This window comes from Hippopotamus amphibius, chromosome 4 (genome assembly GCF_030028045.1).
Source record: "Hippopotamus amphibius kiboko isolate mHipAmp2 chromosome 4, mHipAmp2.hap2, whole genome shotgun sequence".
Lineage (NCBI taxonomy): Eukaryota > Metazoa > Chordata > Mammalia > Artiodactyla > Hippopotamidae > Hippopotamus > Hippopotamus amphibius.
In genome coordinates, this window is record NC_080189.1 from 1,637,336 (window position 1) to 1,652,002 (window position 14,667).

Here is a 14,667-nt window from a genome sequence, read left to right on the forward strand (position 1 = left end):
AACTCCATTACTTTTCTGTATACTAGCAATGGATAATTGGAAATTGATTTAAAAACCAATGCCATTTATATACAGTAGAATCAAAAAATGAAAAATGTGAAATATCAAAAAAATATGAAATGGAATGTGAGAGACCTGTATACTGTGAACTAGGAGACGCTGCTGAGGAAAATTAAAGCGTACTGTAATAAATGTGCCGTGTTCATAGATTAGAAGTCAGTACTCTTAAGGTGTTAGTTCTCCTCAAATTGATCTATAGATTCAACACAACCTCAGTCAAAATACCAGGATGCTTTTTTGTAGAAATTGAAAAGCTGATCTAAGATTTAGATGGGAATTCAAAGGAGTTAGACTAGCCAAAACAACTTTGAAAGAGAACAAAATTGGAGGACTGGCTACCAGACTCAGAGATTATTTCAGGGCCACAGTAATTGATACTGTGCTGTAAGCATGAGCATAAAGATAGACAGACTGTGTCAACTCAGTAGAGCAGAGAGCCCAGGAACATATCCAAACAGGTCATAAGTCTGTTTTTAACAGAGGTGCAAAGGCAATTTGGCGGAAGAGGCTATTTTCAACAAATGATACTGGAACAATTGGGTAATCGTAGGTAAAAAATAAACCTCAGTCCATATCTGGCACCATATACGGGAAGTAATTCGAAAGAATCATAGACCTAAATGTAAATCCTAAAACTGTAACACTTGGAGAAGGACATATGGAGAAGTCTTTGACACTGGGCTAGACCATAATTTCTTGGGTAAGACAGCTAAAGCATAATCTGTAAAGAAAACATTGATAAAGTAGACTTCATCAACATTAAGAAATTTTGTTCTGTGAAAGATATTGTTAAGAGGATGAGAAGACAATTCACAGAGTGGGAGAAAATGTCTGTAAATCATGTCTGATAAAAGACTTGTATTCAGAGTATATAAAGAACTTGCCAAACTCAGTAAGTAAACAGAGAACCCAATGAAACAGTGGGCAACAAATTTGAAGAGACATTTTATTTTAGCAAAGAAGGCAGATAAGATGATAAGATGTTCACGTCATTATTCACTGGGGAAATGCAAATTAAAGCAGTAATGAGATACCACGCTACACCTATTAGAATGGCTGAAACTGAAAAGACTGCCCATACCATTTTTTGTCAAAATGTGGATGAGACTTGAACTGTGTTGGTAGGAATGTGAAATTATACACCCGCTTTGGAAAACATTTTGACAGTTTCTTAAAATGTTAAACATACACATCCTACATGACCCAGACATTGCATGCCCATGTATTTACCGCAAAGACATGAAAGCCTGTGTCTATACAGAGACTTGTACGTGAGTGTCTGTAATAACTTGAGCTGTGAGAACCACAACCCAGGTAGCAGTTTGCATGTGGATGGATGCAGTGTAGTAACTGGATTCAATCTGATGCAAAGGGATAGACTGCTGATACTGCCAGTGTTGAAAAGTCTCAAAGGAATTGTGCGAGTGACAGACCCAGACAAAAACAAGAGCACACACTACACTTACCATTTATAGAAAATTTTAGAAAATACAGTCTTTTATAAAGTGCAGAATCTGGCCAATGGAGTATGGGGTGGGGTAGGGAATGGCAGGAGGCAGTGATTGGTATGAGGAAACTTGGGGGTGATGGATATATTAATTATCTTGGTTATGGTGACATGACTGGCAAATTTTATGAAATTGTACACTTTGTGTGTAGTTTATGTCAATCATAAATCAACAGATTTGTTACAAATAAATATTTTTTACTTTCTATATCCGTTGTCATTTTCTGCAAGGTAAACATAGGTGCTCAGAAAGTATGGTACTTTGGTACAGGAGCTAACTAGCACTGTGTGTTAGTAGCCTCTGGGGATGTGACTGTTACTAAAAGCAGAAAGTCATTAAGTGCTTATTTTGTGACAGGTGTGCCGATTATCATTCATGCATTATTTCACTTAATTCTCAGCACTACCTGCAGACAGGATCCTCAGCCTCGTTGTGTAGATGTAGAACCTGTGACTTAGAAAGGTTGTCACGTGGAAATACAGCCGGGGCTTGAACCCAGATCTGTCTGAAAGTCCTGTGTGTGCATTTGGCCACCATCCTGTGTGTTGGTTCTGGTTATTAACACGATGCAACAATTGGCTGTAATTATAACCCCTTTGAATGAAGAAAAGGGTTAAGATGTTTAGCGTCTTTGTTTTTTTAAGACCAAAAAGTGGAAAAGTATTTTAGAACACTTCTTATTTTTATTTTTAAAAGTGCAAATTAAAATTTTCCCCCTGAAAGATGGTAAGAAAAATATTGTAAAACATTTTATTTGCTAAGATAAATATATATCGTAAAATTCATTCATTTTAAATACCTAGATTTTTGAATAAGAAACTGTAAATTGATTTTTAATTACGTCACCTTATTTACTAAAGGAAGTATATCTCTCTAGGTGACCTGTACAAGTGCTTCACTGATTCTTTTTGTTTGTATTTCATGCTATTCCAAAAAGGATTTAGGGCAATTATGAAACACATGTTAATTTGTAACCAAGGCAGTTAGGAACTAGTTTACTTTGGTTCCCTGAGAGCTCAGTGTGTATTCTCCATGGGTCTGGAATGGCAGCTCTGTGAGGGCAGAGGTTTGTGTTCTTTTGGTTACTACACCTCAGGTGACTGGAACAGTGCCTTGTAAACAAGGATGTTGAAAGAACATCAGTTGCCTGTTTTCAAAATTGGATTACAATTGTATGTAGTACATTGAATTTCTACTTAGCATAATTTTTATCTTTGATTCTTGATTTTATAATTTTTTTTTTAATTTTTTTGGGGGTACACCAAGTTCAATCATCTGTTTTTATACACATATCCCCGTATTCCCTCCCTTCCTTGACTCCCCCCCCTCGAGTCCCCCCTCCCTCCCTGCCCCAGTCCTCTAAGGCATCTTCCATCCTCGAGTTGGACTCCCTTTGTTATACAACAACTTCCCACTGACTATCTATTTTACAGTGAAGATTATAGCCATAAGTTTTTTTTTAAATAAATTTATTTATTTATTTATTTATTTATTGGCTGCATTGGGTCTTTGTTGCTGCATGTGGACTTCCTCTAGTTGCAGAGAGCAGGTGCTACTCTCTGTTGCAGTGTGCGAGCTTCTCATTACAGTGGCTTCTCGTGGAGTATGGGCTCTGGGCCCATGGGCTTCAGTAGTTGTGGCACATGGGCTCCATAGTTGTGGCTCGTGGGCTATAGAGTGCAGCCTTAGTAGTTGTGGTACACGGGCTTAGTGGCTCCGCACCATATGGGATCTTCCTGGACCAGGGGTTGAACCCGTGTCCCCTGCATTGGCAGGCAGATTCTTAACCACTGCGCCATCAGGGAAGTCCTAACCATCAGTTTTTTTTTTTTTTTTTTTAATTATTTTTTTTTTGGGGGGGTACACCAGGTTCAATCAACTGTTTTTATACACATATCCCCATATTCCCTCCCTTCCTTGACGCCCCCCCCTCGAGTCCCCCCCCCCCCCGCCCCAGTCCTCTAAGGCATCTTCCATCCTCGAGTTGGACTCCCTTTGTTATACAACTTCCCACTGACTATTTTACAGTTGGTAGTATATATATGTCTGTGCTACTCTCTCGCTTCTTCTCAGTTTCCCCTTCACCCCCCGCCCCCTCCCATACCTCGAGTTCTCCAGTCCATTCTCTGTATCTGCTTCCTTGTTCTTGTCACTGAGTTCATCAGTACCATTTTTAGATTCCGTATATGTGAGTTAGCATACAATATTTGTCCTTCTCTTTCTGACTTACTTCACTATGTATGACAGATTGTAGTTCTATCCACCTCATTACATATAGCTCCATCTCATCCCTTTTTATAGCTGAGTAATATTCCATTGTATATATATGCCACATCTTCTGTATCCATTCATTTGTTGATGGGCATTTAGGTTGCTTCCATGTCCTGGCTATTGTAAAGAGTGCTGCAATAAACATTATGGTACAAGTTTCTTTTGGGATTATGGTTTTCTTTGGGTATATGCCCAGGAGTGGGATTACTGGATCATATGGTAGTTCTATTTGTAGTTTTTTAAGGAACCTCCAAATTGTTTTCCATAGTGGCTGTACCAACTTACATTCCCACCAACAGTGCAGGAGACTTCCCTTTTCTCCACACCCTCTCCAACATTTGTTGTTTCCAGACTTTGTGATGATGGCCATTCTGATTGGTGTGAGGTGATACCTCATTGTGGCTTTGACTTGCATTTCTCTGATGATGAGTGATGTTGAGCATCTTTTCATGTGTTTGTTGGCCATCTGTATGTCTTCTTTGGAGAAATGTCTATTTAGGTCTTCGGCCCATTTGTGGATTGGGTTATTTGCTTTTTTAGTATGAAGCTGCATGAGCTGCTTGTATATTTTGGATAACCATCAGTTTTAAAGCTGAGTGTTTTACCTATAAAAAGTGAGACATTGGTCCAAATGTTATCTCAGTGACATACCCAAAGTTCCATATTTTTAAAAACCTAGTGTTATTACCTAAGTTGTTTTTTATTGTGATTTTATGAGTGCGGAATGTGGCAGAAAGGGAAAAGGTGATGTGAGCTTGCTTGCCCCTTTATGTTTTCTTTCCCACTTGGAGTTGCTTACTAAAACTTCTATGATGTAGTGGTTTTTAAAAATCCCAGGAATTAGTGCAGCTACTTGCAGGCTCTGCAACCTTGGCAGGTTTTATACAAGCAGCCTCTGTCATGTTGGGGGATTGCTGTGAAGAGTAAATGAGTTTGTATAATATCTGTAAATCACTTAGAATAGCGCTTGGCACATAAGGGCTCAATAAATGCTAATGATTACTTTTAGGGTTTTTATGAGGCTTAAATTAAACAACATTATACATGTAAAATGTTTAGTAGAGTACCTGGCATTTATTAAGTGCTCAATAAATGCTACTGGCTCTAATTTAAATATTCAGGTGCCAATATGTCTGAAGAGGCTGTGTCTTTGAATCTCTGCATATGTCATACTATATAGTGAATTTATTTCAGAGCATGAGGAAAAATCTTTAGTTTCTATATTGGCTTTTCCCAATAGGTACAAGTTACAAAGTTATAAAAATTTTATGGAAATATGTAATTATTTTTATGATTTCTAAGTTTAGGTCATTTGTTGGGCCTCTATTCAAGTTTATTTTTACTATTAGAAAGTACAGAGCTTTGACAAGTATCACAATTTAGTGCAGTAATTTTCTTTGACGAGATTGTCAGTATCTAACTCCTCTTTCTTCCGTTGTTCTCCTCGCAGGTTTGTGGAACCTTGCTTCTCTCTTTTCCAATCTTTGTTTATTTGTGTTGATGCCCTTTGCCTTCTTCTTTCTGGAATCGGAAGGTTTTGCTGGCCTGAAGAAGGTACGTGAATCATGTTTTAGAATTAAATTTCTTAAGTGAAGAAATAAATATCATTCATGTTGAACTAGAAGAAGGCTTAAACAACCATTTTACTGGACTGTAAGAAGTTTAATAATAACAAGGTTTTATTAACATTAATAATGTTTTTGAAATAATATTAGTTAATAATGTTACATATTGTGTAATTTTACATGTCTACAGGGAGGAAGTCATCTTTTGACCTTTGAATGCTTTTATAGTATGTGCAAAGCTGGTGGAGTATTCTTTTGTAGAATGAATAAACCTGATACAGTAGCTCTTATTCCTTTCTTAGGCTATCTCATTTAGTGTAAAGCATGACATGAAATTCTAACAATCTTAAGCTATATCTTGATGTACAAGTTATGTCACGTCCAGTGTTTTCAGGACAGTAGCATGTTGTAAGGCTGCGTTGGATAGTCACGTTCCCAGGACCCCGGGACTCACTGATATTACGTGAGTGTGGGAGGGCGAGAAGCAGGCAAAACGAGAGACTGCAAGAGCATCTTAAACAGTTAGTCCAGGCCTTGCCACTGGTAATAACTCCCGCTGTGCTTGAATAGACCATTTTAAAGTGGAACAACATTTTCGTTTATAGGTTGTGGAGCTCTTTGCTATGAAAGTTTGAAATATACTGTAAAGATGTCGGTAGTTAATACTTTTTGGATGACTTTTAAACTTGACAAAATGAGTTCTAATATCACAGTTCACAGACACATTGCACCTTTTAAATTTTTCGTTAAGGTTAATCATGTTCATGTTGTGATATCTGGTTGTTTCGTATTTAGTGGTGTACTGAGATCAGAATGCATGCTTGTGTATGGCCGTCAAACTTACCTTGAGAAGGCTGGCTTTTATGTATTAGATTTGTTTTTTATAATGATGTATGTAAATTATTTGTCATCCATGTAATGGAAAAGACTTGTATAGTTTCTGTTTAAAAAGCTCTTTGTTCATAATTTCTTAAAGAATTATAGGAAGTTTTGTTGCTGAAAGGGATTTAGTTCAAACCCTCCTTTTGTATGGAGGACACTGAGATCCAAAGATGTTAATGTTATTAAATTGTCTAAGAACCATATATGCACCGTTGTAGGACTAGGACTAAAACCCAGGGCTTGCTTCTAACCTTTCCAGAGTGTGCACGTTCTTCACATGTCAGCACTGTGGAGAGCACCCTTAAAGCCAGCAAGGTAGGTGACAGGCCAGGGACAGACGAGGATGGAGGAGAAGAGGCCCATGGCACACTGGCAGGGGAAGGAGCAAGGGAGGGTTCTGTGTGGGGGCGTCAGACAGTAGGAGAGTAAAGGGGCTGTGATCTGGAAGCCGAAAGACGGAGCTCTAGGAGAATGGAATGTAAAACATGACCCCCTCAAAGAGGGGTCAAAAAGAAACAACGTGGAGAAAAAATAAGATCATCGGAGACATTTGAGAAAGCAGTTTCTGTAGAATTTTGGAGGCTTTTGATGGATAGTCACTCATGTGACAGAATTTTCTAGGCACTGACTAAGTGGTCATTATTATGCTGTCGTAGGGACTGGCTGGGTGCAGAAGTGAGAAGACAGGGCTCCTGCCTTCAGGTAGTGAACAGAGGGCGAACTCAAGGTGAAAACAAACAGCACGCGGAGGGTGAAGCTTTATACAACAAGCTGCTCTGGGAGGGCGTGTCTTGATTTGCCTAGAAAATCGGGGAAGCTTCAGGGAGGAGTTAGCCTGCACTTGAGCTGAGACTTGAAGGTGCGCGTTCCAGGCTTGAGCAAAGGCCTGGATTCTGCCTGGATTGAGGGAGAGGCTGGCTGATGCTTGGCTGGAGAATGGAGAATGGTGAGAGACCTCCCGTCAGGATCAGGTCCTGGAGGCCTGAGTCCTCCACCACATAGTTTGGGTTTTATGCTGTAGACAACAGGGAGTTGGCAAAGGGTTTTTGAAAAGAATTTTTACATCTACTGTTTTATTTAAGCATATTTAGAGATAAACACACATGTCAGAATTCCAACATATGTCAGTAGGGAAAGGAGCACATACGCTGCACAGTGCGAAACACTGGTTGGTAGAGATGTCTCCATACGGAATCAGCCGTGCACCTGTTAAACAGAGCGTTTCAACGTATGTCACTAGAATCGCCATGTTGATGTTTGCGTTAAACATGCAGAGTTCTCCCCCTCCCTGTCTCTGTCTCATGTGTAATCATCGTGTGCGAAAACAACTGGTAAAGCTCAGTGTAACATATGTTTTCATGTTTGGTAGTAAAGGTGTGCTGCCTAGGTTATGCTTTTTATAAAAATCTAGTTATTAAATAGATTTTTTTTTAAATTATTTTATTTTTGGCTGCATTGGGTCTTCATTGCTGCGCAAGGGCTTTCTCTAGTTGCAGTGAACAGGGGCTAGTCTTTGTTGTGGTGCACGGGCTTCTCATTGCGGTGGCTTCTCTTGTGGAGGAGCACAGGCTCTAGGCACACGGGCTTCAGTAGCTGCAGCACGCCGGCTCAGTAGCTGTGGCTCGCGGGCTCTAGAGTGCAGGCTCAGTAGTTGTGACACACGGGCTTAGTTGCTCCACGGCATGTGGGATCCTCTCAGACCAGGGCTCGAACCCGTGTCCCCTGCGTTAGCAGCTGGATTCTTTTTTTTTTTTTAAATAAATAAATAAATAAATTAATTAATTAATTTAATTGGCTGTGTTGGATCTTCATTGCTGCACACGGGCTTTCTCTAGTTGCCTCGAGCGGGGGCTACTCTTCATTGTGGTGCACGGGCTTCTCACTGCGGTGGCCTCTCAATGCGGAGCATGGGCTCTAGGCTCATAGGCTTCAATAGCTGTGGCACATGGGCTCAACAGTTGTGGCTCATGGGCTCTAGAGCACAGGCTCAATAGTTGTGGTGCACGGACTTAGTTGCTCTGCGGCATGTGGTATCTTCCTGGGGCAGGGATCAAACCCGTGTCCCCTGCATTGGCAGGTGGATTCTTACCCACTGCGCTACCTAGGAAGTCCCAGCAGGTGGATTCTTAAGCACTGTGCCACCAGGGAAGTCCCAATAGATTATTTTTAAACGCAGTGTGCAGTATGGACAAACTCCTTGCCTCTAAATTATTTTCCTCCCTTCTTGTGAGCTAACTAGAAAAAGGACTTGGCTAAATCTGTTGGAGCAGAGTCGGCACCATCTCTAGAATTAGAAACAATGGACACAAAACCCAGTGATTTACTGTTCTCCTGTTCCGCCTTGTAGACTAAGGTCAAAGGGGAGAATTGGCTTGAGGAGGGGTATAAGAAGGTAAGTAAAGATATTTTGCGCCTACAATTGTACAGCAATTCTTCCCTGTAAATTTTTAAATTTTTGTCTCTTTATACATGATTAAAAGAATGCCTTTTCTAAGCACATCTCTGACTATGTTAGTCTCCTCAGAATCCCTCTAGGTCACCAGTTACATTTCACGGTCTCAAAGGGGGCTGATGTGTTGAGTGACTGTAGGGTGCAGTTGACATGACCAATCCACTTAATTCCCAAACAGCAAAGGGTTTAAAAAGAGGGGGAGAAGGCAGAGCTCAGGATGGTTACCACTTATTAGACTCTGGTAGCTGGGGGATGAATGGGAGTTGCAGAAACCAAATTAAAGTGCTTGGTCTTTAATGCTGTTAAAGGAAGGAGGGAGATGGGGTTGTGGCTTGGAGGAGAAAGGTAGAATAATTCTGCTATTAGTGTGCTGAGAGGCGGGGCCGGTGGAAGAGAGATTGCAGGTCCTAAGGTGAGAAAATTCATCTTTAGTGTCATACTGCCTGGGCTAATTATATCATCTAAACCTTAGGTTTTCTTTCTGTGAAATGGGTACAGTAATGATAGTTACCTTGCTGTGTTGTTTGGAGGATTGAATGAGAGGCAACTATTCACATAAAGCATGCAGCCCAGGATTTAGTTCCGCAGATGTTAGGTCCTGTTGCCACTCACCTGGAGCGTCGTGCATCTGCGTGATGAGTATCCTAGAAAACATCAGTGTGAGGTGTTCAGGCTAGAAAGCTGCCTGACGAGAAGGTGCGTCTACAGGGAACTATATTCAACATCCTGTGATAAACCAGTATGTGAAAGAATGTGTGTACCTCAGGAATGAACACAACATTAGAAATCTAGTATAAGATTAAAAAAAAAGAAAAAGAGAAGGTGCATCTAGACCCTATTAGAAATGTTTAGAGAGCTTTAAAATCCGGATAACCATGGCATGTTATTTTACACCTTTTTCAGTTACATGGAATTTGCAAGGGTTGTTATTAGCATTGTATATGTAAGTCTAAACGTGTTAGGTATATGTTTGAGCCTTGCGATATTATGCCCTTCTGTTATATAAGATCCCTTGGTGTTTACTCGCACAGGTTCTGAACCGTGTTTGGTGAGATCTGTGGTGCTTTCCACAGAGCTGTCGGTTGTATCGCCCTCAGGAGCTCGGCTGCTCTGATGCAGGGGTGGGTCGCTGGTATCTTCGACACAGCTGGCTGGCAAGCATGTGTATTTGTGTGTATCCCTTTAAAGCCCTTTGCTCATTGGTTGCATTTGACACATCTACTTCCAAGGTGCCATTGAGGAGAGCTTACAAAACACTTCTAATGGGTAGATTCAGCACAATAATTTGAGTCATGACACACTTGTAATATGGTCAAGTTAAATTTCCTTTTGTTCCTGTGGCCCCGCTCCTGGCGCTGTTTTACTGTGTTGAAGTCTGGGGGAGCCCCTGAGTGGCATATGGCCCCACCAACTCCCAGGGATTCCCCTGGGCAGTCGATTTTAAAGCATCCCCTTGCATATTGTGCCGAGATGCGGAAATTGGCCACTGGCCATGGCGGATGCAGAGCTTGAATTGAAAATCAAATTAAGCAGAATTCTCTACTTAGTTTTTAATTAAACCACTATGTTAATTCAAACAGGACATTTTAGGCCTGGGGGGTTGACCATGTCCTTTTAAGGGCCTTAAATTGCCTTTCTTCTTTCTCCTTACCATGGCGTATATTTCTTTTTTATTGGGACCATCTCCTGGCTATTCCCATTCTTTATAATTCTCAGGGGTAGGAGACTGTAAGTGGTCTTGATAAAAAGCAAGGTGTTTTTTTCATTTTGGTTGTGGGTTTTTTTTTTGTTTTTGTTTTTGGTAAGAAGATAACTTTTATCTTGGAATTCTAACTGTTAGCAGTTAAATATTTATCTAATTTAGATTATTTCACAGTCACCTATGTGTATATATTGTAGTATTACATATGTTCATGTGTGTTTTGAACCTGACCCCACGCTTACATCTTATGTTTCAGCTCTGATGAAGACGTTGCGTCTGGTGGGTTTTGTTTTTGTTTTGTGGTAGAGGTGTGTTTCCTCCACAGTTTTTAGCCCGGTTGCTCAGTCATGCTCCGGAGTGTGAGGGTCCTGGGGCTGACAGTGCTCCTGTTGCTGTTACACACAGGTCAGTGGTGCGGGTCTCTCTCCCTGCTCTGCCTCGGAGGGACCCCTGGATCATTTGGGGTGATGCCGGAAGGTGTTTTTTGATTGCATAATGAACTGGTCTAACTTCTGGCCAGGGTTTAAATGAGAGTTAGGAATGTGTTTGTTTCATATTGTATCTTAACATCTTACTTTGAATTAAAATGTCATAAGGAAAAAAAATGTCAGGAGGAAAAAATTAAACAACTGAATTAAGGTAAAAAAATCCCTTCAGTGACAGATTATTTCACGAACCAAAGATGTTTCTGGAGTAACTTTATATTGTGCCTCACATGAATGCCTATCTTTGATTTGAAGTCATGGCATAACATTTAACATAAGTGACAGCAACATCCTGACCAATTACCTAAGCCATCCAGACATCCCCAAATGTCCAGAACATAGCACACGGTCTGTAGGATTAAGAGGTTAACTCCTAGAACTTCAAACGAAGTGCTTGATAATAAAAGCAGAAAGTACAAAATCTGAGGTAACTTCCTTTCTTAATTAATTAGACTGGCCAGGTGGAAGCGAAGCGCTGGGTGCCGTGCTTGGAAGGCCTATAAAGGGGAGCACTGTGACAGCACAATGGAGGAGGAACAGACATCGTTTTAATATGTTTCTATCCTGTGTCACAGTTTGAAATTGTCCTGGTTTCTGTCCCTTTTGGCAAACTTACATAAAAGTGACCTTGTACTGTATTTTATGGCCAGATGACTTCTCCCCGCAGTGGCTAATTTGTATCAGGCCTCCATGTTAGAGAGACCCAGAAACAAGGAGGAAGTCCCGCTCGGCGCTGGGCTTTCCTTGCGCTCTTTCATGATTTGTGCTGCATTTGCCGCTGACCGCCATAAATTGTGGAATGCGCGCTGAGGAAGTGCTGCTCAGTGTTAGTGGCACATGCGCATCTGCGGCGTGCTGTGTGGGGCAGGAAGTCGCATGCAGAAAGGGAAACTCCTGCTGGGGCCCTTGCAAGGAACTCTACCTGGCTCTCGTTTTGATCTCGGTGTTTCTTTCAGAAAATGGAGTCATATCTCACTCACTCTTGTTGTGCGCTAATTTGATTTTCCCAACACCTTCAAGAAAAAAAATCATTCAGTACCTTATTAACAGAATTCCTCTACCCTCCTCCAGTTGTGAGGCCTGACTTTTCCTGTGGAAACAATATGGATAAGAGTGATTATTTTCAACGCATTCGATTCCGGTAGTGTCGTTGTATGCAAGGCCCCTGCTGGGATTGCGACTCTACTGTAAAAGGCGTGGTTATAGTCACATAAACTGAGCATTTCAGACATTGAGCTTGACGTGTGGGAGCTCAGAGAGAGACACACATAAGTATTATTTTGAAGAAAAGGGTACATTTATTTCATTTAAAAATTGAAGTTTATAAGCATTTTGAATTAAAAGTCACTTAGTTAATGAAATGATGTTAATTTTGTCACTCTTAGTGCAGTTGCATGTTGGAGGCAACTAAAGTATAACTTCAGTAACAGTGTCAGTTATCGTTAAATAGCTGTGTTTTAAAAATATGTTACTCACTTCCTGCATACTTGGTGATGGTATGATACTTTTTCTCCATTTATCAAAAAAGGACAGATTTCTGCCGTAAGGCTGGATTGTCTCTTTACTTGCATGATGGTGTAGTGGCAAAACTATAAACTCTGGCTTTCAGAAGACCCGGACTTAAATCCTGGGAGTCCAGGCATGGTTCTTAGTGTCTCCATCTGTAAAATGGGCCACTGTCTTTACCTTGTCCTCGGGTTACTTCACCAAATCTGTTTGTAAAGCACTGAGACACAGTAGAAGCAGCAGTTGTTATTAGGGGCTTAAATGTACCAGCTGTGAGCGAGTTGATATTGAAACGTCAGGAAGATTTGTGTGTTAATACTTTATATGTGATAGCAAAATGGTGTAAGAAATTAGAGTGGCGTCGACGTAGTCAGCTTTATTTATTTTTTGAACTAGAAATGGTTTTATCTTATAACGGTATAAGTCATTAAAAAAAGATATTATATTTAATAGGTAACTGAATTTCAGATTTTATTCTATATGATGATTAAATTACCAACTAGTGTCTCATAATTTGTTAAATGAGTTTAGGTGGGGAGGAAATAAAAAATCGCCAGGTTCAGATTTTAAAGTAATTATGCTTTTAATTAAACTGGCACTAATACTTCTAATGTTCATAAAACAATTTTATAGGAATAACCATTGTTGTCAGAGTCTGTTTCTAAAACTATTTTGGGGGAGTTGAAAACTGTACTCTCGGTTGGAATGAACTTTATTTGAAAGTAAAATTAAATGTCAGATTTAATGCGGACTAGAGAGCCTCCTACACAGTTCTGATACACACCCACAGGCCTGTGCTACCAGAGCTCACCCAAGAGGCTAGAATTTGGGTTGTTAAAATCTTCTATTTATTTGGCATTTAAACTCATATTTATTTGTCTATAAAATCATTTATTCAGCATGTCACAGTGTTAATCTTCTGATCTCTATGAAATGTATGCCAGTATATAGCTGGAACTTGGTATATCACTTTACAACCCATTTATTTGGCCCATTTGTACCAGAAATAAAAGTTGTGTATTCAGACACATCAAAGGCAATAGAATTGTTTGATAGTTTTGACATTAGGTAATATTTCAGGTTGTAGAATATCTACTTTTCTTTAAACTTAAGTCATTAATAGTTATACTACTTAAAAATTTATTGGTTTGCACACTTTCTGTTAAGGAAGCGAAATTCTCTTCTAGAAAGACAAGTTCTTACTGTTCTAGAGCGATTGACTTTTAAAGCAGTTGAACTGTTAAAAAATACATAAAATGTATGTTCTTTTAGTCATTAAAAATAAGATGAGCAGGGGAAAACAAAAAATAGGGACACAACAATAGAAGAAGAATTACATATACTGAAATGGTCAGTTTAAAGGAAACGTTTCCTATTATCTTTCTTGGATCACAAAGAAAAAAATTTTAAGTTGTTTTATAATGCTGGATTTAAATACTTTTATACTTTCATATTTTATTTGGGATTACTTGATATTAATGTTTCTCTTTGCACATTAATTAACGAGTATTAAGTTTTATAAGCAGTCATTTTTTAAACAGGCTTGTGAAGGGCTTAAAAATTTTTTTAAGTCCTTTTTGAAATATCAGAAGAATTTATCTGATCTCTTAATGATATTTGCTTCTTTCTTTTTTATTTCAGTTGTGAGAATATTTTTTTGCTTTCTTCTTCAATGCCTAGAATTAAATGATATTTCTGATTTTTTTTAGAAGAGATTTAATGAAGTACCTTATGTTGTGATAAGAACTTGTGTTATGTAACAAATATACTTTCAGTGTTCTGGATAAGATTTCTCTTCTCTTTCTTTTATTACCTTAGTCAAGCTTCCTCATTTTGTACTTGGATGATTTAAACCACTGTCCATCTGTTTCCTGCTCCCAGTTTCATTCCCATACACAGGAACCTCGGCACTGCCTTCCAGCATTGTTTTCTGACTAATGCTGTGTCTGTGACTCACCTCCACAAAATCGCCCAAGGACCAAAACCAGCAGGCACAATACAACCTAAATGGTAACTGAGTAAGTGATGCCCTGGTCAGGGCCGGGAGGAGTTGCAAGGTGGTGCAGGACCATGGGCACATTCAGGCTAGGAAGTAAAGCTGAAGCTCCACTGAAAGCCCTTAGCAAGAGGGCAAACTTTTACACACACACACACACACACACACAGACACACACACACACACACACACGTAGGGAACATCTGTAAGCCTTAGCTCTGGGCAGAAGTCTCCCCTGAG

At 39.8% G+C, this 14,667-nt stretch overlaps 1 protein-coding gene across 7 annotated transcripts in view; it reads left to right on the plus strand.

Annotated features, from left to right (window-relative positions):
- Positions 1–14,667, plus strand: part of LMBR1 (limb development membrane protein 1) — a 136,447-nt gene that overhangs the window by 52,785 nt on the left and 68,995 nt on the right. For all 7 annotated transcript variants that reach the window (XM_057730818.1, XM_057730819.1, XM_057730817.1 and 4 more), the window contains one exon: positions 5,290–5,393. In XM_057730818.1, coding sequence (XP_057586801.1) covers positions 5,290–5,393 — 104 coding nt within the window. The remainder of the gene's footprint in view (positions 1–5,289; positions 5,394–14,667) is intronic.